The sequence below is a fragment of the Hipposideros armiger genome, unplaced genomic scaffold (genome assembly GCF_001890085.2).
Source record: "Hipposideros armiger isolate ML-2016 unplaced genomic scaffold, ASM189008v1 scaffold_86, whole genome shotgun sequence".
Classification (NCBI taxonomy): Eukaryota; Metazoa; Chordata; class Mammalia; order Chiroptera; family Hipposideridae; genus Hipposideros; species Hipposideros armiger.
Window position 1 is genome coordinate 904,609 of NW_017731436.1, and position 27,532 is coordinate 932,140.

Consider the following 27,532-nt stretch of genomic DNA (forward strand, 5'->3'; position numbering starts at 1 on the left):
AACATCAAACAGTATTTATTAACAACAACATATGAACCCGACACACTCCCCCATATTTAATGAACAGGTCCACAGAAACAGATATCAGTAACAGAATTTGGTTTGTGTCCTCTTCAAAGCAGATTTATCTAGTGCTGGATTTCTCAGCACTTAATGCAAACACAGTGCTAAGGCTTAAATGGCAAGTGCATTTAGCAGGTACGTTTTTAATTAAGTGATGATTTGTTTTCTTTTTCCAAACTTTTTGTGGACAGACCAGAACAAAAAAACTACTGATCTGATGCAATCATGTAAGTTAACTCTAACACTGCTGTGTTGGGGTAGCAGAAAATAAAGATGAGATGAATAGCATTTTACTGAAGTTCAACTTCCCTGGGTTAACTCCTTTCTAAATTACTATAGCAAACTACAGAAACTCAATAAGAACAAAAATACTAACAACTACAAGAGCCTCTGGCAAACAAATCATTTATCCCCTTTTAAGTAATACTGTGCTAGGTCTATATACAATAGTACTAATAGGGAAAGAAATACCCAGAATTTCCATTTTCACAAGTTGTAGTGGCCACATAAAAAGCATTTCTTCCCTATACACTGTTTCAGCAAAAAACCAACTAACCCGGTATGGGTTTAATTATCCAAGATGAAATAGTGATATAATTAATCAGCATGGCGCATCTCGAGTTTGAACGACAGGTACTACTCGATCTGTTTCACTGCCAGGAATCCCTTCCCCCCCTCCAACGTCAGTACATTAGCTGACTTTGGGCGTAAGTGGATACAGAGAAAGCAACATCTCGAATGCATATTTATTTGTCTCACAAATTGTCAGATAAATTAGAGATGGTTTTACTTGAATGCAAAAAATGAAGTAAAAACCACTGAGTACTTACTATGTACAAGGCAACGTCCTAAATGATATTCCTCCATTAGTAATTCAAGAGGATTGGCTTCTTAAAATTAGCATGAAATGACATGTTAAACCATGGAAACCTGGACAATTTCAATGGCCAATCTTCCTCAATAAGGATCGTTAGGGCATTTGGGGGTCATGAGGTGTTTAGTGATAAAGACTTGGGTCTTATTCATAAATTCCTTGAAATTCACAAGGGTAAGACAGATTTACTGTTAGAAAAGTAAGGTCTGTGAATTCATGTGAATGAAGTTGCTAGCTGTGGTGGCTGTTGAATTTTGAGAAGAAACGAGGCATACTTCTAGTCACTTTGCTAATAACTCTACTATGATCAGATTCTTTCCCTGTAATGCTGCTGTAAAAATCAATATATATTTCAAAGTTTTTAGCAATTAGCAATTGAATTCTTCTTCTACTCTTTAAGAAGTCTTGGTGGTGTCACTAATGTTATTGAGGAGTTAAAGAAAAAAACATTGTAGGAATTACTGCTACCAAGTACACACACATCGCAACCAAATCAACTTGCATCTTGCACTTCCCTCTGACTGTTGCTCAATTCTGCTGCAGCCAGGACTAAGACAGCGGGTTGGCTTTGTTCCCATGTGTCCTCATGCTTGCTTCATGTGGCGGAAGTCAGTTCTCTGTCAAATCTTTCAAGTAGAATAAGGGTTTCACCTGCCACAGTCTGACTTTATAGATCTTCTCGAAGACATATTTCTTACATTCTGCCAATCCCACCGGTAAGAGCACTATAAGTTAGTACCTTGTACTGTATTCATAGAAGTTATTTCTTTAATTTCTGAAACACGAAATACTGGTTAGGCCCTTTCCTTCCACCATGAGAGATGACACGTGACTTTGTTAAGAGACAGCATCAATGCGTTGCATGCTGGACTCCATATTTGCAGAAATCTTTGAACATGTCACCTAAGACGGTACCCACATCAGAGTGTGGGGAGACAGTGCAGCTCTGCAATCCAGGCAGCAGGACTTCACTGGTCATTTTCTTTAGTAAACTCAAAATACCGACCTAACCCCTAATGGCAACGGTGTAGGTGAAAAATGAGTTTTCCATAATTGATCCATTCATTCAATGTCCAAGTCTTGGGCATTTATTTAGATGAGTTAGAAAGGAAACTTGAATATGCTCCAAAGCAGACATTTACAATACAACATCTGCTCCGGTTCTAGCTTAGTGGCTACAGGTAATAGTTGATCTCAAGTACTTGAATGTGGATTTACAGTACTTACTATTATTTGCTGTGTTTTAAATAGGATCTCACTCTTACCAGAGGTGCTGTACTGAGGTATGGAGGGCAGAAGAGGCAGCTGTGAATAGGCTGTCAACACAATTCTTTATTGTGAACTAACCCTACCTCAAATTAGAGCAGTACAAAACAAAAGGTAACGCTCCCCGCGACCTGGACCCTCCAACAGAAACACAGAACCGTGACAACCTGGTCCCCAACCTGGGAGTTAAGTCTGAGCCTGAGAAGACAAACCCTTCCATGTCCCATGGCTCAAATGTTCATTCAAAACAGCGTTCGATTTTCCGAAATCCTTACCTAAGATAATGCAATTTGTTCATGTGCCACAGGGCCCTAAAATATAGATAAATCACTGCTGCAGAGGCCTATCTGACGTGTGTACTGCCGAGCCGTTAAGGGAATGAGGAAATTGCCAAGCTGCCCTGAATGAGTCAGAACCCTTACAGGAGGCACAGATCCTCCTTCTACACAAACAAGTAAACACCCGTGGGATCAATCTTTTCAACTAGTCCCCCTACTGCAGTCTGAGGGTCTTGAGTCTCTTTATTAACCTCACTGCTAGAGTCCAAGACAGAGAAGCTGCAAAGGCATATCAGCTGACAAGGAAAAGACCAAAGTGAATATGGGGCATTCTATGTAAGAATTATCCCTTCACAGGGGTTAAACTGCAAATACTTTTGGGTTTTTTTTTCTTTGTTTTTATTACAAAAACCAACTTGTTATAATATGTCATTATTTCATCTAGCCCATTGGATTCAAGCCAGAATTTTTCCAATTGCCCTCTTTTATTAATGAAATATATTAAAGTTACCTAATGTATTGCATATGGAAGTCAGTCTAATAGTCGGATTACCTGAAACTCATTAAAAGCCTTTTGGGTGCATACTTTTCTAAAGAGAATTCAAGGCAAGAAACTAAAAAGGCTCTCTCAAGGCACTCAGCAAATCAAGTCAGGGAGTATTTAGACTTTACTACTGAGGTCACTACAAGCTTTGATTAAAAAGATAAACCACTGTCCAAAACCATTTGTATGTGGGAGATTCTCAGCTTTAAAGCATGTTCTTGCTGTGGACTATTCACCAGTGACCTGGGAGAGGTGGGGAAGGTGGCATCTCTGCTTTGCTGAGGCCAGATCTCCCATCCTGCCCTACAGCTGGTGCGAGCCACATGGCGGAACCTGGATGACCACCCTCTCCCAGCGCCCTTCACTTCGGATATTCTTTACTCCCCCAATAACTCTGGTGAAACGAATACAAACATTTTCTCTGTGGAAAAAAAAAAAAAAGAGGCCACTACATAAAAAAACCAAAACTTTAGGGTAGTTTATCAACTTTAGTTAACTTGAAGTGTGATTGCATGAATAGGAAATAGGTCCTATGATGCAAAATGTGATTTGGTTGGAAGCAGGAGCCATTTTCATCTTTGGGAATCTTGAGGGTCTCAGGAGGTCTTCCTCAGGAATGCTGGAGAGGCACTGAATATATAAACTACCACACTGAGAATATGCTGTCCATATTCAGCATATCGCATAAACACACACCACATTCAATAGCTTTAAAGCTCAGGTGTACAATCCAGAGTTCTTTGGGGAGTAACGTGTGTCTGACGTAACACGGCTTACCTGCCCTCCACCAGATCCATAGCACTCTGTCCTCTAGATGAGTGGTAGGTTCTGAATGTCACTCACGCAGAAAGCCAGGCAGAAACTGCAGGACGGCTCCCAGCTAAATCTGTTCTAATCCTTGCTCTGACGTGAGTGAGAGGCGGGGAGGGGAAGCCAAACAGAGCAGGCAGTTTATATTTCTCTCACTAGGACAAATTAATAAAAACAAAACCTAATTTCCCCCTACTCTAACCTATTCTTATTCCTCCCTCAATATTTTTCCTCTTTCTAAGATTCCTTTTGTGTTTGAGAAGCTTAATATTTGGCTGCCTTCTGAAGAAATGGGTATAGTGACAGATGAAAGACTTGTATTCACCGTATAATTCAGAATAAGGGAAAAAATCGACTGCTGTGCATTTAAGATTCTAACAACCTTGCAATTTTGTATAGTCGTTTCCCCTACCCGTTCTTTTGAAGAAATCTGCTTTTATTCTGTTAATAACTAACCACAGTTGCAGCAGCATGGATCCGATTAGCAGTTCTTACAGTACAAAGGGGAGAGGGAAAAAAAGCTGTGAACAGAGTTGCCAATTTGTCCACCTGGGCCCCCAGGAGAAAGATTAGATGAGGCGCCTGCCTGCTCCCTTTTTTCCACTTGATCTCTGCTCTGCGCTGCCTGACAGAGACAGGCCTTTTTAAAGCCAGGGCACTTTCATTCCTTTAATAAAAGTTTCACTCGCCTCCATCCTCGCGTCACAAATTTCTCATTCTGGTTCCCAACATGTCATGACAACTCTCGACTGTAAACATGAGCAGTTATGGAAAGCAGCACTCGCCTGGGGTCATTTTGTATCTATAGTAGAAACACACAGAGAAGTGCTTGTATGCCCTGCAGGGATGAGGGCCCTCTTTCCAGACCGGAAGTGGTTCCCATGGTCAGTCCACAGGCATTTCTGTGCTGCTTCTGGATGCGAGATAAGGTAGGTAAAGATATACAGTTTGGGAATGAAATATTGGAATTTGAGGAAAATAGCACAGGATATACAATTTGGAACCAACAAATAAAATAGTGGCATTATAGACAATGTGGTTTCTATGTATTTTCTATTTAGACACAGAATTGTCAATTTATGCACTAAAATAATATACTATTTTTAAAGGCTTAAAAAATTCACTCATTTGTAATTACACTAAATATTGAGATCTTACTTTTGTGATAAAACTTTAGACTTCTAAATCCTTGGTATAAAACGACTTTTAAAAGTAAATTGACAGGGGCTGGCCGAGTGGTGCGTTGGTTAAGAGCTGGCATGGGACGCCAGCTCTGAGCAGCAGGGCCTGGTCCGGATCCCACATGAGGGCCAGTGACACTGTGCCCTCTACAGCTAAGATGGTGAACAACAGCTCGATCTGGAGCTGGGCTGCCGTGAGGCGACGGCGTAGGCTGCAGCAGGGCTGCAGTGGGCTGCCCTGAGCTACGTGAGTGGCTGGCAGCCAGCGTGAGTGGCCAGCAGCCCCCGTGAACAGCCGTTCAGAAGCCGGCGACTGATCTGCCTCGCCCAGGAAGAGTGCAATGATGGTGCCAACTTGGGCCAGTGAAGCAACGTCCTCCACAACTAGACTGAAGAACGAAAGGACAGCAATTTGTCTGTTCCTCTTCCCCCAATTCCCCAATAAAAATCTTAAAAAAAAAAGAGATAATGAAAATATTGGATATTAAACAATTCCAGAATTTTGCGCCAATATTTATGTGGCACAATTTCTGTGTGTGATGGATTAGACTCAGGCAGGGGCTACACATGAAGAAATTTGGGTTAGACTGACAAATCCTAGGACCATTATTTCAGGTTCTATTTTTAAGGGGAAAGGAAGTAAAATAATCTGTCATAGTAGACGCTCTTTCAGGAGGGAGGGAATTAGAATGATCCCATAAATTGTGAAACAAAATGGCAGAAAGATGGCTCCCAGCCCGCAGAAGGAAAGGTTATATAAGTAATCAATTTTAGGACTTTATTTTCTTGGGTTCTTGTTTATTCCCAGAGAGCTGTGAGCTCTTTAATCTGGCCACCATTTATGGAACGCCGCTTACTTGCCAGGCATTGTTCTTGGCACCGGGAATAAAAAGGAAGCAAAGCTCAGTCTCCCAGAGGCTCCTGGGCCGGGTGGAGGACCACAGAGGGGCAGCCGGACTCTTCGGTATGCAGTGATCAGTATGACTTTGCAGAGGGAAAGACATGGACTTAGGTCTTGAAAAACAAGGAGTTTGCCAGTCTGGTAAGGGGGGGGGATGGATATTTCAGGCAAAAGGAATTCAGTTCTAGGGGCAAAGATCTGACACAAAGTGATGATTGGTAGTGTTCAAAGCAGGGAATACTGAACGAGTTCCCTTTGTCCTTGCAAAGGAGTTATCAAAACAAACAAACCAACAAACCCTATACACTGAGGTTCAGCTCTCTAAAAATATCTTTGTCTTTTTTGTGTAGAATGTAAATTATTCTTAGATTTCGAGTGAAATGAACTTAGAAGAACACTTGTAAAAACGGGGGATTCTATCACTAACTGATTAGGCCTAAGAATATAACAGCTATTTTATCACAGGAATTTTTTCCCTGTGACATTACAATTTCAATTGAACCACAACCTATTACTAGAAAGCTAAGAAAAAAATGGCAATAAATGTTGACCTAAAAAACCCCCACAAAAAATAAATGAGCTATTTATCCCTAACCTTTCCTATGACCTATACATACATGATCAAGACCAGGAATGTGAGCTTCCTTTTAAACCATGCCCTTGGAACACTGCTGGAAGTGTTAACCTGTACTGGACACAGCTGGTCTCCTCCAGATCTGGAAACACTTTCTGTGCTTAGAGAACCACTGGCTCTGGTTTCCCACCTACACGCTGGCTGTCCCTCTTCCTGTTCCTGGTCTCTACATCTTTGAGTGCCCGAGGGTTTAGTCCTCAGAACTCCTCTCTCAGTACTTCCTGACCTTGGCCACACATGACAACCACCTGAAGAGCTTTAAAGAAGTCCTGATGGAGTGCGAGGTCAGCGTCGCTGGGGGACCGAGCACCAGTCCTTGCCCAGGACGTTCTGTGCAGCCTGTTGAGAGCCACTGACCCTCGCTCATGCCCCAGGTCAGCAGCGCCCAGCCCAGCAGCTTCGGCATCAACCAGAAATTGCTACAAATGTAACTTCTCCAGCCCCAGCCGGAAGCTCCTGAGTCAGGAACTGGGTGTGGGGCCAGCCGTCTAGGCTTTCTGAAGCCCTCCAGGTGAATATATGCAGGATGGGTGCTCGAGGTGATCTCATCCAGAACCCATGACTCACCAACTCGTTTCTCCACCCGAGATCTCTCCTCTGAGTCCACACTCTTCCTATAACCAGCTGCTGATCCAAGATTTCCGATTGGATGTCTGATAGGCATCTCAAATGCAACATGTTCAAAACCAAACTCTTGATTCCCCCTTCAGGAACGTGCTGCTTCCTTTGTCTTCCACTGTACACAACCACCACTTACCAATTTCCTGGACCCGAAACCTTCCGTCTCCACGACTGCTACCCACACACCCAGCCATGACCATCCCGCCCCAGGCTACGGCAGAGGCCTTCCAACATGTCTCCCTGCTTCCTCCCTGGACCCCTGCAATAGTCTCCACTCGGAAGCCAGAACGCCCTTTTAGGGCCTAAACTGGGTCATCCCATTCCCTGCCTTCTCTACCTCCCAGGGGCTTCCCATCAGAACCTACAGAGCTCTGTGGACACTGGCTCATGGTTACCCACTAATCTGTCTACCCAGTCTGTCCCCATCTCCCCTTCCCTCACATACGCCAGCCCCATGATGTCCCTGTGTGTCCCCCGCCCTGCACACCAATCACATGACTGAGTCAGGCCCTTTGTCCTTGCTCGTGCTCTGCCTGGATGCCTCTCCGCCAGACAGCCACACGGCTTGCTTCTACCCTTCGTTCACTGAGTCTACACTTTGAGCATCAATTTTCTAAGAGACGCCTTCCCTAATTACTGCTCTCTAAAGAAGCAACCTGATGTTTCTTCCTCTAACCATAAAATACTTACTTGCTTATTTCCTGTCTTTCCCACTAGAATTTAAGTTTCATGAGGGCCCTTTGTCATTTATGTTTAGTATATTTCCCCCAGTCCCTAGAAACAAGCATGCAGCGTAACATGCATTAAGTACTTAGCTCAATGAATGAAAGAAGAGAACAGTAAATTAAGAAAGGAACAAAAATGAGCAATAAAGGTAGTTGGCCTTCTGCAGGAAATCACCTGATTTATCCAACAGCAAAAGTGCAACACGTTACTAAAAAAAAAAACAAAAAAAACAACCCATTCAGTGATTTACTACATTTGGCCAGCTCAGCAAGGTCACATTCCTGGCGTTCAGCTATATGCATCTGATGCAGTTTGCAAGTACAAACTCCCATGTCACTTTCTGTTTGGAAGGGAGAATATCAACATTAACAATCCCAGGTCCTATCATTTATAAACATGCATATGTGGATTATTAAAGATTAATGCATTTTAGGATTGGTGTCGGCATTCCGTTTGTCTCATGCCGAAACCAATTCTGTTCTTCATTAGTCAATGACAACCCCTATCACCCGGTTATGGAGAGAAATCAAAGGTGCAAGTGTGTGAATTGAGAATAAGCGATGAAACTGATTAGTAAGAGACGGAACGGCTATAATCAATCAACACATCATAACAATCCTGGCTCCAGGGTTATCAGAAGGTAGGGAAATAAACACAACCCTCTCTGTGCACTGCTTTTGTTCCTTCCACAACCGCTACTCGTTCCCTTTAGAATATACAGTAACACAGATCAGATGTTTGTAAAATCAACTTGAGGAACATCTTGACTATAAGTACTATTTACTTTATCACCATTTTCCAAATGATTTTTGAAGTTCTCACTTCTATACTAAAATCTGTTCTTAAAAGCCTTTGTACCCCTCCATTCCAATTCCTCCTCCAAGTGCAGACAGAAAATACAGCAGATCAATGCCGGCGGCATGTCAACAGTGGCAGCACACGGCTGACTCAAGGAGCAACAATGCTCAGTTACGGGGAGGAGCGGTGACAGTCTGCTCAGCTCAGGAAACGGAAACATAGTAAGCAGGGCATATGAAGAGCTTCTTCAGTGAGTGATGTAAAAACTATGGGAGAAGAGGGCATGGACCGCCGCATCAGTCCACAGTAGTCACTGCGCATCCTACAGAGCAAGACCAAGGCACAAATGCTGCCTTGGAGACACAGGCTTTCCTGTATTTTCATATGCAGAAGACCAAAGAACGGGAATGGAAAACAAGAGGGGAGATTAAACCGAACTGGGTAACTTAATCGTGACTAGCGGGGAGCAGAACCAACTGGGATGGGTTATTTTGAGAAAATCCTAATGTTTTCTTATTTCTGAATGTGGGAGAAGTGGAAAAGGTTTAACTGGAAATTTGCTGGAATAGAAGAACTGAAAAGATTTCTGCCTTTGAACAAAAGAAGAAATACGCATTCCCTTCCCCAATGATCAGAATACCTGACTTGGGGAACAGTAGCTCAGAACCTGGGGGGCAGGGAGGGGGCGGGTGAGGTGGGGGTGCAGCAATGGGGAATCTGCCCTCTAGAAACAGCAGGAGAACATTCATGACCAAAGTACCAGGTCTCTATAACCAGGACCCTGGTCTGAATTTTAAATGAGGATCGTAAAGGGGGAGGTGCTAGTAACTAATAACCAAACCACACAGAGCTGCAATTGTGTATCTCTAAAAGACAAAGTATACTTTCTTTTGTTAAATGTTGCTAAGCATCATTTGGAAAGGATCTGCAATTACTGTTTCGTATAACATACAAATATTTTTACTTTGTAAGGGAAAAAAAATACTGGCTGAAATTCCCTTTGGTTTGTAGAACTGCTGAATTGATGTTTTCTGGGCTGCCACGGATGTATCAATGGCATTTTGTGTTTAAGAATTTTTTTTCCTGCTCAGCTGCCAATAAGCAGCATGCATCTTCCTTGCAACAAGCTGTTGCAGGATTTCTGCTTCACAAGAAGCCAAAAAGGAACACTTGATAGTTGTTTTAAAATAAGATTACCAGGTAGGGGGACTGCAGACTTTCAAAAAAAAAAATTTTGTCATTGCATGCAGTGCCATTTTAGAGATTCTACGGATGGTATCATGACAGGAAACTGGTTTAGAACCACATGCACGTAGAAATAAACTCATAATTTTACTCCAAGATTTAGTAAACAAGGAAAAATTAAATAGTGGAAAATTTACTTATTTAGGATGGGTTAGGCTTGACCCCTAAGAGTTCTAAATTTCCAAGGGGGATGGATTAAAAAGAGAGAGAAACGCTGGTTTGCACCCTCCAGTGTTCACTTTACAGGTACTAATCTTGACAAATTAGCCCAGGAACTATCATTTCCTCTCACTAAAATCCTTCCTGTTCACTCTAACCTATGACTAACTCCTACCTGCAGTTCATTTTTCTCTTTCTCATTACAGCATCCTTCCAGAATCTGCTTGTCTGAATGTCAAATTAAGCAAGAAAATTAGTTTCTTGACGAGAGTTTCTTCTTGTTTGTATCTGAAGCTATATCCGCTCCTACAGAAGCCTACTTACTCTCCCTCGCTAAGAAGAGGCTAAACTAGGGGGACACCTACACAGAACACCTCCAAATATACCACAGTGCTGCCCAGAGAGCTATTTTCCACATTTAATCTAGTACGTGCCACCCTTTTTGGAATTCCTTCTCTTGGGGTCTAAGATTTTCCTGAGGGGTACAAAGGTCATTACGGCTGCTTGGTATGCTGGACGCGCCGTGCACCGTCCAGAAACCGACATGATCAAGCTCCAGAGAATCGGCTTCACTGGAGAGCAGTGCTTTATGAGAGCGGAAGGGCTGCCTCTGGCAAAGCCATTTCCACAGGCTTTAAAACCTGTGATCCTTTTCAGAGGACAGCAACTTAAGTTATGCGTAAGAAAGGGGCCTGGAGTGTTGGATGCTGCAGACTGTGGGGAGCCTCCGGGAAGCATTTCTGTCTGGGAGGCACGTGTGCAGAGGTGCTCACCGGGAAAACGCTCCAGCTGGCTGGAGAGGGAAGGAGAGGGGGGCTTCTGGTAGAGGGAGGCAGGAACAGGAAAAGATCGGTGCGACGAGGGCAGCTCTTGAAAGATTAATGCAAGACTCCTCTCTACCTCACCCTCCATCTTTTGGTCTCTCAGCTCCTAAACCGCCCTGACCCTCACATCCTTCCTCTCCTTCAGCCAGCACTCAGTCTGGGGAGGGCTGAGGTGGGAGGTGAGGACCTCAAACAGCAAAGCCCATAAAACTTAGAGGGAGTTTTTCTTTCGTATTTGATGAAATTTTATTTTTGTCTGTGGTGGCTAGAAAAATGTCACGGATGAGAATAAGCTCTGAGTACTGTGCCGGAAGCAGCGCGGCCATGAAACACGTCTCTTCTCTTCATGGCGACACTAATGTGTGGTGAACACCTAATTTTGTATCTTTGGTCCTCATCTATTGTAATCAATAGTTCTGCTGTCAAATGAAAGTCACTTGACTCCCCATAAAACTGGACTTGGTACAAATGTTAAATGTTAAAAAAAAGAGTGTGGGGAAAAAAAAAATCTGTTCACGAATTTACAGCTACTATCCTTAGATCTTTGTTAACAAACTGATGAACTATGCTCAGGAGTCTGAACATTTCAAGTGTTTATAAACAAAAATGTTTATCAGGCTATGAACAGTTAACATGTGCCTGCCCATCACCATCCCCCAGCATATGTTCACCCTACTTAATATTTAAACACTATGGCAGCTTACAGCACATGGAGGAAAAAGCTGACAAAAGCCTTTGGCCAATAAAATAAAAAAAGAAAGAAACTTCGTCTTATTTACATTTTTGCTTTGTTAGTAAACTGGAATGGTTGGCTCTGGAGGCAAGACAAGTGAAATTAACATCCACTAAATCTTCTGGCAACAGCGATGCATTCTGATGTTGGGCTGTGTCAGCTTCCACTGTGTGTTAGGGCGAATTCAGGCCCAGGGTGAGACTCACACAGTCCATTCAAGACCCAACAGTTTATTCTCCTTAAACCAAGGCAAGTCACTTTAGGATGTCACCCAGGAGGCAGCCAAAGTACAACGTGATGAGATACATTATTAGAAGGGAGACAAAATGTTTAACATCATACATTTCAGAATCAACTGCACCCGACATTAGATTTGCTTGATCTAAATGTATATGTATATACATGCACAGTACCAATTAAAAAGATGGAGATGTCATTTATTTCTCTAAATACATCAATATAAAGGAGGGAGAAGTGAAAACAAGAAAATTTATAATGGCACTGGGGACGGATGTAGTGTATACATATCTGTTCTCAAATGCTTGTTTAGATTAAACAACCAGGGCTGAATTCTTTACCTTCTAACTACAGATACTGCAGTGCTGGAGCTCAGTAATGTGCAAACAAAAGGAGAGAATCCATGTGGCTACTTACCATAGAAAATCTCCATCCTGCTTTGCAAAGAAGGCAGGAAGGAAAAGCCCCGCTGAGCTAGGGACGTGCCAAGGCCCATGTGCCAGTGTATCACAGTAGCTGTTCCCACGACACTCACAATGTTGGTGAGGCAAACGTGCAGTGGGAGGAGAAACGGTTTCACAGGCAAGACACAGATTCAGCCACTTGGGATGCTTTCCTGGGCTTTGTTTATCTAGCTCTGTGATATTTCTCATTAGCTGTCCATTTCATTTACCAGGGCAGAGATGGAGAAAAATGATTGCTCTTTTTCAACAAACCCTGGGAAAGCTACACTGGGAAGAACCCCCCACAACATTCTGGCTTTACCTCATCCCAGCTATCAGCTACACAACAGCTGCGCATTTTAACAATGACTTGTTGGAGAGACAGTGACTGAAAGAGCCAATCTGTGACACACGGAGAGGCAGCAGTGAGATACCGTGGGAGGTAATGGGGGAGAAGTGAGGTCAGGAGAACAAGTTAGTGCTGGGAACAAGAGGGAGGGAGGGAAGGAAAGAAAGCAAAAGGCTACAGACTGAAAAATAAAGAGAAATTCCAAACAGATGTTCCCAAAGCAGCGGCCTGAGCATCTTGCTGTGGGTGGGCAAGCATGCAATCCTCCCTGACATTGTTATTTCATTGGTATAGACTCAGGAGCAAATGACGGTAAGCTGTAAATTATCTTAGGGTCTAATGTACAAGTTAACAAAATTTAAACATGAGGACTACAGATGAAAAAAGGAGGAGGTAAAATTACGAAATGGGCCTAATTATTCTCTACAGGAAGGTGTCTTTGCATTTAGTTAAATAAAAAAAACCAAAAAATATCAACTTTATGATCATCTCTAAAGTATGGTTTTATTACTGATGACCAAGTTCACACAAATACATCAAAAAAAGAAAAAAAAAGAGCATATAAACTAGGTGGAGGGAGATAGAAGACCAAAATGTTTTTTCAACAAAAGCCTGCATGGTTTTAAACAAATCCCCTTAATATAACATCATATAAACTTTTTTATGAACATCTATCGACAAACATTTTGATGAGTATGTCTGAATGTCCCTTGGCTGAGCTGCAGGAACGGAGTGGAGAAGTAGGTAGTACAGGGACTCCACACCATGGACGAGAAAGACCAAGAGGTCCTGGACAGGGTGCGGAAGCTCTGGTTCTTTCATATGGTTTAAGGAAGGGTGCCCCCCCCACCCCCCAGCAGCCCGCATTTCACTCCCGTTTACCTCTGGTGCCCAAGCCCAATGAGCAACCTGCTCAACTTCAACCCGCTCAGGGGCCCTGGCTACAGCCACTGAGAGGGTGGCATTGATCTTGGTTGATGTTGTCTCAACACATGCAAAAAGTGTGAGAAATAACCCAGGATTCTGAACTGCGTCTGGTAGGAAATTTTATGCTAGACGGCCTGCCTAGCACATCACACAAAAATCAATTTGCCCATGATAAGAGTGAAGCAAAGATTTAGATTCCTGTCCTCCCCTTGTCTTCCAGTCACCTCGTAGGCTTCTCAGAACTCAGCCCCCAAGAGCAGCCGCTGGCCTATCTTTTTTTCCAAGTCAGAAGTAAAATGGATTCCACTTTGTGAAACTATATTCTGCTTCTATAACTAGCCCTAGCAGTCCTCCTGAATAACCTCAGTAAACACAGAAATCGTCGCTGCAAACTTTACATACAGTCGTCTCCCCTTGTCCGAGGATTCGCTTCCCATAGTTTCAGTTACCTATGGTCAACTGTGGTTTGAAATGTTAAATGGAAAACTCCATAAACAATTCAGAAGTTTTAAATTGTGTGCTGTTCTGAGTAGCGTGCTTAAATCTAGCGCCACCCTGCTCCATCCCGCCCTGGAAGCAAATCGTCCCTTTGTCCTGTGTCTCCAACACTGTAGACACTCACATTAGTCACTTAGTAGCTGGTTATCAGATCAGCTGTTGTGATATCACAGTTTGTGTTCAAATAACCATTATTTTACTTAATAATCGACCCAAAGTGTAAGAGTAGTAATGTTGGCAATTCACATATGCCTGAGAAGCCATAAAGTGCTTCTTTTAAGTGAAAAGGTGTTATTAATATGTATGCACAGGAAAAAAACATAGTGTACATAGGGTTTGGTATTATCCACAGTTTCAGGCATCCACGGAGGGTCCTGGAACGCATCCCCAATGGATAAGGGGGGACTGCTGTACACAGCTTCTGAACTGCCCAAGACCACCACTGGATTCAGAATCAGAAGATGGCCGTCTGGACAGTGTGATCAAGGACAAGTGCTGAGGTCCAGAGTGAACAGAAACAATAGCCCTAATCACAACAATAGTTAACATGCACTGGATGCTTCCCAAGTGCCTCCTTATGTGTGTTACATTGTAGTCTTTACAGTAACCCTCTGAGATGTGGTTATTACCTCTACAGATGCAGAGACAGGCACAGAGAGGCTCAGAGGCCTGACCAAGGTTACACAGCTAATAAGGCTATAAAACGAGGAGGTGTGATCAGATGATTACGGAGGTCCACACAGTTCCACTGCCATCTGTAATTCTGTGGCAATGGGCCCTAGACAAAGACGTTCCCAGACCATGTGGTCACTAAGGATTTTGCGCAGGCTTCGGACAAAGACATTCCTGGACTGTATGGTCATCAAGACTTCCCCGTGTAATATGTCCAAATTCCCACCTCACCTGTGGACCAGTCAGGAACTGGCACAATGGCCACATGTCCTAATAATAAATCTTAGCTGCCAACCTGGAAACCTCAGGGTATATAACCCCAAATCCCACCTGAGTGGGGGCTCAGCCTCTGGATGTGAATCCGCTGAGCCAGTGCCGGCATTAATAAAAGTTGCTTCCCACGCCTTGGTGTCCTGCCTCTTTGTCTGGGTTCCCCGCAATAATTCCACTTGGGAGAAAGGTGAACAAATGCCCAAACTGCTTCTCAGATTTTCTAAGAGGTTGTGCCTCTTAGAATAACACTAACATTAAGAAATGTTCTATGTGCCACGTTTTACATAATTTATTACTATGCAGCTTTCCACTCCACAAAGATAGTTACAGATTTACCTGAACAGCATGCTTCCAAAACAAGCGGACGTTTGCAGTGTAATTTCTTCCCTATACTACATTTCACTGAACAGTTTCATCAAGATCCACGTAGACACAGGTATAGGGGAGCTGACTTGGAATGGTGAAACGAAAATGTAGGCCCCGGGCAGTTAGCATTTCTGACACATGTTTAGAAGATACACTACACGCTTTAAACAGCATTTCCGAGAAAGCTGAACGCTTTCTATTAAAAACTCACGTTTTCAAAAAGTCAGCAGAGAGAAACATATTCAGGACCTCCCCCAGTTCCTGTGAAGAACCGGCCTCATTTGTAATGGTGCTAATAGGTCCTGGGGAGTGAAATCCACTGACCACCTTCACCCTGCACAAAACATAGCTAAGCGCCGCACTCCGAGACCAATTCCACCAGCTGAGCTAGCTACCTCCTCTGCAAGACGTGACAGCACATGGCCAAAGTCAGCTCTTTGGCTGGGTTACGAGTTCTCTACTACATCAAAATCCAAACAGTGAAATAAAAGTTTCAAAATCCCCATCTGGAATGAAAAGCACATGTATGAAAATCATCAGACTGTGAACTACCCATATCAGGGATTTTAAATGAAAAACTATATCTCTGTGCCTTAGAGAAGTTTTCATTTAGGTTATTAAGTCCTTTTGATCCAATTTAGAAAAGAGTGAATTATTCTTTGACAAAAACAATACTTTACATGTCTCTTTTCAATGTTTAGGCAGGTGATGCCTCCAAATCCATCTCAATACCAAAAACTGCCTAAGGAATTCAGAAATATAGAGTAGTCATAGCTTTAAAAATGTTAGAAGCACAGGTAAATCCAGGTTTTATCACCATTACTATGAGGACCAATATCTTTGAAAGAATAGTTAACAGCAAGATGACTTAATCACCAACTACCAAATATTAGGAGGTGCTTAGGTCATGAGGATGGAGTCCTGATGAACGGGATCAGTGCCCTTATAAACCCAGACAGTTCCCTCGTCCCTTTCCCCATGTGAGGACACAGCAAGAAGATGGCTGTCTGTGAACCAGGAAGTGGGCTGAATCTGCCAGGGCCTTGATCGTGTGCTTAGACTCCAAAACTGTGAGGAATACATTTCTGCTGTTTATAAGCAAACAAGAAATTACCTTAATCAAAATACATAAAATTACAGCTACATCCAAAATATGGAGGTATTTCAGAAACATAACATTCTGTCAAGAAAGCGACTGTAGAAGACCACATACAGTATATGATGGGAGTGACCGTATTTCCTGATTTGCTCAGAATCTTCCTGGTTTATGTCTGTTGTCCCCTTGTAATTATTCATAGCAACCCTTACATGCTCAAGTGTCTCAGCTTGGATGATAAATTATATAGTCATTCTAAATATGATACATTTCTATAAAGCTCAAAACTAAATAAAACTAACAATATATACTCTAGGAATGAATGTAATCAATTTCTTTAAATCCCTCCCAAAACCAAAACGAAGGGTTAAAAAAATATTCAGAGAATATGTAAGGCAGAGGAGAAGTACAGGGGTGAACATAATGCGGAACACAGGTAGGTGCAATACCAGTGATAATGATCTAGTTCTTAAGCTGGACGGTGGGCTCGTGCATGGGTCCTCATTTGATAGTCATATTTCACAATCAGCATGTTACATATGTTCATAAACTTTATATATATAAAACATCCCATAATAAACATTTTTTAAAATATCAAAGGTGTAAAATGGTAAAAAGGGGGAGAACTACCATCCATGCTTTCAAGATAATAGAATAAACTATCAGAAAATTTATCAGCAATTCAGTATCAATTCTGATAGGTTAACAAAAAGTACTTTCTGGAAACCATTCATATCATGTTGGCAAAATTTACACAGAAAAAATTACATCTAGTTTGCTGATAAAGGGAAGCCAGTTGCTTGGTGTGTCAGAATGGATGAAGTTCGATCTAAGAAAGATGAATGAGGATGAGGCAACTGACAAAAATAATAATAATCCGAAGTACACAATAAAGGAAGCAGAAGGTACAGAAGTAGAATGACTACTGAAAGAGCTGAACGCAAGAGTTAGCGAACATAAAATTCTTATATCAAAATTAGAAGGTGATGTTTGTATCAGTCACAAGGCCTTGAATGCATGCTGGCAAATTAAGACACTGATAAGTATAAATACTAAAAATATTTTAGAAAATAACTGCCACGGTAGAAATTAAATAGAACCATAAAAACTAAGGCCAACAGTAGTTGACAATCTCACCTTGGTCGTACTTAACAGAAGCATTACAAAAAAAATATCCTAAGGGAAAATAATTTTCTGGAGTAAGTTAAGGTAAACGTGCAAACAGAAGATATCAGAGTGACTGGTGATTTCATTAACAGGGTTACATTTCATCAGTTGAGTATCTTTAGGGATTGGGACTCTCGTATGTGTTGGTGTTAATTCATAAAGTTATGCTCCTGATACATGGTCCCATAACTAGATGTTTAAATAAAAAAGAGTAATGGAATGTATGTTGCTACTGATGTACACTGGGTCTGTCTTTACTACAGAGTAAAACTCTAACGATTAAGAAAGTGAGTACCTGGAATACTTGCAGGAGAAATTGGGCCAGATCGTGACTGGTTGCTTCCTACAGGAGAGCCGACGGGAGAAGGTGATGGGCCCCCAGGAATGCTGGAGAGATGGGGGGATGCATGTGGGGAGAATGGTGACTGAGCTGGGTTGCTCTGATCCCCTTGGCTGCTCGTGGACCCAGATGCACTGACCGCTGAGCTCAGAGCTGCTTCCGTCCCCGTGGGGAGGTCATCAATGGAGCCAGACAGGTCCTGCGAAGGAAAGAAATAGCATGTGTTTATAGAGTAACACGTTTGTACCAACACCTGATCAAAAGACGATTTGGAAGTCATAACAACACCCCCTTTAGCAACGACGTTTTTCTGGGTAACACCCAAAATTCAGAGCATGTCCACTTGTTATTAGAAAACTTTAATGAGGTCTTTCATACCTTGAATCCATAAGATCTGACTTATCCCTAAAAAGTGAGTACAGTTGTACTCCACAAAACCATGCTACTGCTTTGCTTGAAGTTGTCATCCCCTAGTCCAACAGAACATTCAAAGAGCCACAGGAAACAGCAGTGTAGGTGGTGACTTACCATCTGAATAGCATGCCTGATTCTTGTTTTAAATTTTATTAAACTTACTGGGGTGACATTTGTTAAGATTATATAGGTTTCAAGGGTACAATCTATAATACAATATATTATCAATGTACTGCCTTGTGTGTTCACCTCCCAAAGTCAAGTGTCCTTCTGTCAGCGCACACTTGGTCCCATTTTACCATCTCTACCTTCCTTCCACCCCCTCTCTCTTTGGTAACCACCACACTCTGTCCATGTCTATGAGTCTGACTGTATCTTATTTGCTCATTTGTTGCTTTGTTTTATATCCCATATATGAGTGAAATCATATGGTTCTTAAATTTTCTGTGCTTGAGAATATCATGCTAAGCGACATAAGTAGAAAAAGGAATGCCCGATTCTTAAATGATCATTTCCATCAATGAAAGCTACAGGCTTTGGAGCCTTTTAATTAGAAGTCAACATTGGAGGACTGTTTGAATTTCAAACGAGGAGATTCTAACATAATAGCAGTAAAAATTTTAAACAAACCTTGTGGTGAAGAATTCTTACATTTTAAGTAATTGCAAAAGTGCTATTATAACAAAATAGTAAATTTTTTTTTATACGCTATTGTAAAAATAAATCCCTTGGAGTTATGTTACTAGAAATGAATCCTAATGTTATACCTTACTTTTATAACAATTTTACGCTAAACAAACAACTTTTAGTGCCACCTAATTTGGTCACATCGCCCTCCAAGGCAGTTATTAAAATTCCCATTTGACAGGTAAGAAACTGAGGCTCAGAGAGTAAAGTTATTGTTGAAGGTAACCCTACTGAGGACAGATCGCATCTGCTAAAGATGATGACGGGAAGCTGAGAAGGGAAAGGAGGAAACTGTCTTCCGCACACTCATCGGGATGAGAGGAGGGCAGAGACATAGTTTGGTCTTCCTCGGTGCGGTGGCACTGGGCCTGGCACAGCCACCCCTGGGAACTCAGCAGATCAGCACGGGCCGTGAGCCAGGTGTGGAGTGAGTCCCAAAGGCTGAGTTCTAGTATCAAAGATATTTGTTTTGCTAATCTAGGATTAAATACTGCAGAATGGGATCAGAAATACTGCTGTCTACAAAACATTTACCATCCGAATTGACATCCTCCATTTATTCAATTTTATTAGTGTTTAATTTTACTTCACTGCTTACTCCTGGAACTTCTAAAAATAGGGCTTTGAAAATAAGCGGTGGAAGATGCTTAGGATTTGAAGAATGAATCTAGACTAGGAAGTACCAAAGGGGCCAGGTAGAGCAGAGCTGGTTAGAGTGCCCCCAAATGGCACAAAGCAAGTTCAGAATTAAGATCCTAGTCTCCCGGAAAGTTTATCTATTGATCATCTGTTATATAATTAACTTCTCATTTTATAACATCAAAATTTCCAATAGGGCCGGCCGAGTGCCGTGATGGTTAAGAACTGGCTTGGGACGCCACAGGGCCCCGGTTTGGATCCCACATATGAGGGCCAGTGACACTGCCCTCCACAGCTAAGATGCAGAACAACAGCTCAACCTGGAGCTGGGCTGCCTTGAGGCGACGGCTTAGGCTGCAGCCCCTGTGGCAGTGGGTTGCCATGGGCTACCGTATGTAGCCAGCAGCTAGCATGAGCGGCCAGCAGCCGCAGTGAGCGGCCGTCCAGAAGCCGGCGACTGATCTACCTCTCCCGGGAAGAGCGCAATGATGGTGCCAACTTGGGCCAGTGAAGCAACGTCCTCCACAACTAGACTGAAGAACAAAACGACAGCAACTTGTCTGTTCCCCTTCCCCCAATTCCCCAGCACTGTTCCCATCCCCCCAATTCCTCAATAAAAATCTTTAAAAAAAAATTTCCAATAATTAAAAAATACATCCTGAAGAATAGCTGATGAAAATCTCACAAAAAGATGTTTTTGAAAAACAGAAATTTCTTACATTAAAGAGAATAACATCTTTCTAAATAGAGAGTAATCTTCGATGCCATATAATTGAGCTTATGAATAACTTAACAGTAACAGGGTAGACTGAAAATATCACCCTAGGAAAAGTTATCATTAAACCTCTAAAATGGGGATAAACTGAATCAGATCTTCAGAAGTCAGAGAAAAAAATACATAAATATTTCTACTCAGGACACATGGCGTGCGTGATTTTGCACACATTCAGCTGGTAAAACATTGTATTTAACTTGAAGACTAGAATAGCTGGATTCAGACTTCTGAACTGAACACAATTTGTGAAGCCAGGTAGACACAGGGGAAGGTTATTAATCAAGTAACATGCTGCATACAATGTGAAAGTATTCACACTTCAGCAATCAAGGCAATTATCAGGGTTCCTCGAAACAAAACTTAAGCTAATAGATGTGTACACATGCACTCAAACTGATGTCCCTCCCACTCCAGGCTCAACGCTGGCTTCTCATTGTGCACAGCCTCAGAACTGGGGTGGGAGTGGGGTGTGTAAGAGTGGTGGGGGGCCTAGGTAACTCTTAAGTACCAGCCCCCAAGAAATTCCCTTCCTAACAGATGTAGCCAATTGATAAAAAGCAAAGGGACACACCTGTATGGCTCTTTAAATCAGGGCATTGCAAGTTGTGACCTGTAGGCTAAAATGGGACCCTACCTGTTTCTGCTCTATTCACAAGCCAAACATTTAAAAATGACTCAAAAAAAAAAATCAAAAGAGTAATATTTGTGATATATGAAAAATACCTGAAATTCAAAGTTTGCTGTCCATAATGTTTTACTGGTACACAGTCACAGCCATGTAGATGCACTCTCTCATATCTAATGAATGTGTATCACCAATAAAGGGTCAATCAGACAAAAATCAGTTGGGAGGAAATGCTTCTCGTGCTTCTTTAGAGACCAAAAAAAAAACACAAAAAACTGGTCGATAACTAGATATAAAGCCATTATCTTCTATTATACTACATATGGAATTAAACATAGAAAAGACAATATAGATGCAATTTAAAAAATCATTATTTGAAGTTAAATAATTTTATGCAAATCTGTCTTCATAAAAAACCAAATTGCTACGTTGAAATTTTTTAAATTCTTTGCACGACCTATAAATTCCTTCCCTGTCCTGCCTTAAAATTCCATGTTATGGTTGAAAAAGTGACACGGATGGGTGTTAGGAGAGCGTCATTTGGGCTGTGAAGGCATGAAAAACATTTCTGTTATTCAACAAGCTGATCAAGGAAGTATCAAGAGAAACATATAAACACGGTGGCTTTCTTAGTGTTCACATGTCATCAGAATTTCAGCGCTGACTAGACCTCAGTGAAACAGAAGGGTAATAAAAAGATATAATTTCTATATTACTGTTATAGACACGGAACTTTTATATGTAAATTATAGAGAAATATTCCCCCCTGCAGATGCTTAGGGTATCCGTATGTATAGCTATCTTAAAACATGTTAATAAAAGAAGTTCAACAGTGGTTTAAACATTCAGCCTAGTTAACAAAGAAGCCCTGTAACTAATACTCCTCTGGAGGACAATTTTATCAGCAGGGCACCAACTCGATTCTTCTTTTATAAGTACTATCAGATCTATGACGCCTGTAAAGAACAGAGACCTCACTGCATCTCATTCTAACCAAGGCACCTTCAAGCTACAGTGCTTCCATTTATCTTGCTGGAAAGCTGGCAGGTACGGTAATTGCAGGGAGAACTCTTTTAAGGGGCTGGAGTCCCCCTGCCCCACAGCATTCCTTACCTCCTTCCCCTTTATTGATGGGGCGCTGATGGGTTAGGCAATGACTTCACGGGCTCATGCATAGGAAATGCAGTATTTTGCAATGACAATTTGATTTGGCAAAATCTTGCTATTAAGTTGGGTTTTCAATGTCTGACATCACTCAGAATACTGAATACTTTCCAGCACACCAAAAATAATACATAACTCCTATCAATGAATGGTTCGTTTATTGTTGGAAAATCAGTGCCTTAAAAAAAAAAGGTTGTTTTACTTTAAAACTTAATTTAAATGAAAGTTCCCTGCATAGACTTGTCTCTGTAACCATCATCTCTCCACCCTCTGACCGTGTAAAATTTTCATTCTAACCCAAGTGACAAGTACAAGAGGTTTCACTGTGCTTAGAATGAAATGCCACCGGGGAGCAATGACGGTCCTATCAGACACTGACAAGAGAAACACTTATGAATTAACACAGAGCACAAGTATGTTTTTGATTCTATATGAGGGGACAGGGTGGAGGAGGGCAGTGACAGAGGAACGTACAAGGGAACACGCCACCAGGAAGGAACATAGGAAGAGTTTTTAGAGAGCTACGTATACTGAGGGTGCCAAAAAAATGCATACGCATTTTGAGAAAGGAAAAAACTGTACTAAAACTGTAATAATATATACCGATAACAAAAGATGAATACAAGTCATGTTTGACTTCTGCAATTACAGGAGGTGCTCAAAGTGGTTACCATCAGCGTAGTTTTAATACAGTTTTTCAAAAACTGTATTAAAATTGTATTATGATACTCAATATATACAATAACAAAAGATGAATACAAGTAATATGTATACAATTTTTTGGCATCCCTGGTATATATAAAATAGACATACAACATTAAGTATAAATAGTCTCTCATGTCTACATATTGTATATGATTTACCCTTAAAATATTTACATTAATATATATGACTTACTACCTCAAAAGACATCTTTGGTTTTGATGGTATTTAATTTATCTAGTAGGTTAGCTTATTAAAATGATAAAACCAGTCACTGCTGGGGATGTCTTACTGTCCCACAGAACTGGGAATAGGTTAGAAAATTTTACTCCCTTGCTTAATTAAATAAGTGGGTTTTTAAAAAAGCAAATCAACTTCAAAATACTCTGAGCTATGTATGGTTCTCAATACAATTAGTTGATGGTACTGGATTAGTCACTGACAGAATTGCAAAGCACGGTACACATTGGGGTATCTCTTCCTCAGACGCGCCCCAAGAGAGCACGAGGATAAACACTGAATTAGAAACAGAGGAGGTATTCCAATCAATGAGACCAGTTTCAGTCTCTTGTTTAAGGATTTTAATAGGACACAGTTAATGATTTCTCACTGTGACTTCCCAGGGGTTTGAAGCACAGGTTAAAATGCCAGTTCAATGATCTTCAGAAAAGTCTCTCAGTTCTCCTCAAAACAGAAATGGTGTCTCTTCTTTTTAGAATATGAAGCATGACATTCAGGCATGTAGCTTTTTTTTTCTCTCTCTCCACCTAGACCTAACTTTCTTAAAGGCAGTGACTCCTTGTGCCAGGTGTGGTGCTAAAGAGAGGACAGATTAGACTGGTCACTGGTGAATGTCACTAAATTTATAAGCTCTAGAGTAAAATACAGCTGTGAACACTATAAAAAGCAAGCTAGCATATGCAAATATTTCTAAACATTTACCACAAACGCCCTACAGAAAACTATTGACTTCACTATTAAAATTTAGCAGTAAATTCTCAGCCCTCTGTTTCCAATTAACATCATGGAGTTGGCCTCATCCAGTCTCATTAGATACTTAGCTCTTTAGAAACACATGGCAAAATCACTTCATACCTTCCAACCTTATTTTAGAACTATCATTTTGGACACCTTGAAACTGGTATTAGAATTGAGCCAATAAGTTGATGGACATATATACACAAAAGGGAAAACCTCACAATGACTGTTTATTTTCCATGATGTTTGTAGGCTTCTTTTCAGCATGAACCTATGTGTAATAAAGTGTATCAATATTTTAAGACACCCACAAAAGTCCCTGCTGCTTTCATTTGTCTAGACGGCAAATGAGTTAAAAGCTTTGACTTCCTGTTTAAATGAATAAAAAACATGCAAAGGCACAGAAAGACAGAATCCATGAAGAAAATCTTTCAAAGACCTTTAAACACCTTCTTTCCAAGATGCTTTATATAATTTTATATCTATCTTACTTTCTATTTAAACATATGCAAATAACAAATATTTATCTTTTCATTATGTGACAATATACGCAAGGCATAGCTTTAAGATGTATGAGGTCAACTGGGAAAAAAATTTTGATGATTTGAAAATTCATAAGCTCCCCAAATGACAACTTCACATATAAAGCCAGGATGACACAAAGAAAATCAATGAGTCAAAAATTCGTTTTAAGAGTGGTAGCCAAGAACCACTTTTTGGGGAAATGACTTTCACCTGATTCACTTGCGTTCTTCCTCAAGCAAACATTCCATTATGGGTGACTCTCATGTCAAGGGGACACTGACAGGACAATCAGCTAGACTGATACTTTACAAAAGCAGGGTTCAGAGCTAAACAGGCTATCATAAGCAAAAATTGTTATAATGGCTATATTCCCTTTGATTTTTAAAAATCAGCACCTCAAATAAAAGCTAGTCTCAAAGGTCCTTGAGTTGAATCACATAATATGAAATGTGCTGCCATTCTAAATTTAGAAGTGGTAAACAATTTAAGTATGAAATATGCATCATGTGAGGGAACTTTTTCCCACTGCACAGGCCTCAGGGGGATCCTAAATTATCCTGTTTTTGAACTCTGCCCAGGAGACTCTGTTCTCCCACTATTCACAAGAGTCTTGAGATGTTATGGAGGCCAGGAAAAACCACAAATAGACCCTTCAAAACAGTATGGGCAGTCTGGAAACGCAAAACCATTTGGTAAGAAAGTTTATTTATAGTTTTCTCTTGGTTGTATGGAATTTAGGATTAACTTTCATCTGGAAATAACATCATCCTTCTGGGCTAGAGTCCTAGGACCACCCGCACAAATGATATTGACGACCACGGTTGTGATGATTTTAGCAACAATTGCGACTACCAAGGCCTTAGCACCTTCTAAGTCCCAGGGGCCCTGTGCACTGCTCCTTACAGGAGGAAACCACAGCACTTGTTAGCTCCAGTCCCTGGTTCCCACCAGCCCAAATGGTTGTTAACCGATGTCACTGTCCGGCGCAGACAAGACCCTTCCCCCTGACGTCAGTCAAGGTCCAAGTCAGTGCTGAGAACACTAAAAAGACACGTGAGTAACTGCTGGCCCTTTATGGTATTTTAAAGAATATACTTATTAATACAAATTACAGACTACTGGTGAAATTAAAGCTGTATAATTAAATGAGAACGTTGAATAATCTAGGGAGATATTTGCACTGCGTGTTAACCTTTCGAACTAGCCGTATCGAACTAAGGTTTGCAGATGGAGCCATGGGGTGGGTGGGGGGAGGTGGAACAAAAGGTAGAAGGCAGTTTTCTCATGTGGAGAACTTATATTTAAGTTGGCCTAAAATATGTGATCTTGGACACTTCGATGTCTTTCTCTTGTGGAGTCTCAATGAAGAGACACAAACAGCTAAACAGATGACTTCTAATAAAAATAAGTTTTCTGAGGAGGGTGAATTAAAAGCGTTGTGGAATACAGAACAGCACGTCTGCAGCCACTGCACACACATGTCCCTAGGGGCTGCTGTCTGAGCTGGGCCCAGGCTAAAAGCAAAGGTGAGCCCTTTGGGCAGGTGGAGGACAGGAGGCAGAAAGAACAATGTGTGAAGGCAAGAGGAACTGGGGGAGGGCATGCCACTCAGGGAAGCTGGAAAACAGGTGAGTGAGAGGACGAGGCTGAAGTGGCGCCTGAGGGCAGCTGTGAGTGACCTCATGTGCCAGGCCACGGAGCACAGGCTTACATCTTCAGGAACTAGGGAGCCAAGGGAAGTCTAAACAGCTTTGATATTACCAGAGAAGAAAAAAGATGCAGTGGGTGCCAAGTAAGAAATGTTAAAACATTGTAAAGAAAATGAAAAACTTGTTTTTAAGTGTGCATGAACAAAAAATATTTCAACATGATTAAAATTACTCTTGATAGCAGTGTGCTTTCTAGATTGCAATTATTTCATGAATCTACATAGTCATCCTACTCATTTCAGTTATATGTAAGAATTAATGGATAAAATAAGGTGAAGATATATACGTTACCCTTAAAATAGCACAACAGTATCTAAACAGTAATTAGGAGTAACATTTCCCGCTAACGGGTTATATTCTTCATCTATTCTACCTCAAAACCACTGGTGATGACTCCTGAGACGCGCAGTTATAAAGGGGAATGTCAGCTAATGACATGCCAGAGGAGGGATAAGAGTTTATGGGTTGGCGCTTTACAAATATCAATGCCAGGTATGAAACTATAAGTATGAATGGCCCGTGTGCTCTGAAAGCAAATTGACAAACTAACAAGATCTGTAAATATGTGAGATTTAGAGTTTGTCTAAATCTTACCGGTTTTTATTGCTGAAAGCATATAATAAATCTTTATATAACAGAAAAGCAATCAACACCACCTTTTGCATCTTTTGTGGTAAAAAAAACCCTACTGTTTAGCTTAGAAAGTACAATGCTTAGCACGTAAAAATTCTGAAAATAAAACTTAAAAACGAAAAGGCAGGAACCCTCAGGGGACATTTATTTCTTCAGTATATAGCAATGATTTAAAATAGTAAGACCTATAGGAACTGCAAATAAATTAGCAACCTCAAAAAAACAAAAACAGAAACCACACAACTCACAAATTATACTGAGTCTACACGGAATAAAGGGAAGTTTTATTCGTAGAACGATACTAAAACTTTGTTATTTTGACATTTCCCCTAGTCACATGAACCATCTGAACATACATACTTGTTCTACATCCTTCACTGGAATTTTACAAACTTTTAATTTTGGAATGACTTTGGACTTACACAAAAGTGGCGAACACAGCGCTGAGTGTCCTCACATGCCCTACGCCCAATGACCATGGCACATTTATCAAAACTATGACACTGACACTGGTACAAGACTATTAATGAAATCACAGACAATTCATATTCTACCAGCTTTCCCAGTAATGTCTTTTTTGTTCTAGGATCCAACCCGGGATACCATGCTACATTTATTCACCTGTCTCCTTAGTCCCCTCCGATCTGCAACAGTTT

At 41.2% G+C, this 27,532-nt stretch overlaps 1 protein-coding gene across 1 annotated transcript in view; it reads right to left on the bottom strand.

The window, feature by feature from the left end:
* ARID1B (AT-rich interaction domain 1B) overlaps window positions 1-27,532 on the bottom strand; it is a 425,191-nt gene that overhangs the window by 96,956 nt on the left and 300,703 nt on the right. Inside the window, exon 6 of the mRNA XM_019644160.1 lies at window positions 17,981-18,224. Coding sequence (XP_019499705.1) covers window positions 17,981-18,224 — 244 coding nt within the window. The remainder of the gene's footprint in view (window positions 1-17,980; window positions 18,225-27,532) is intronic.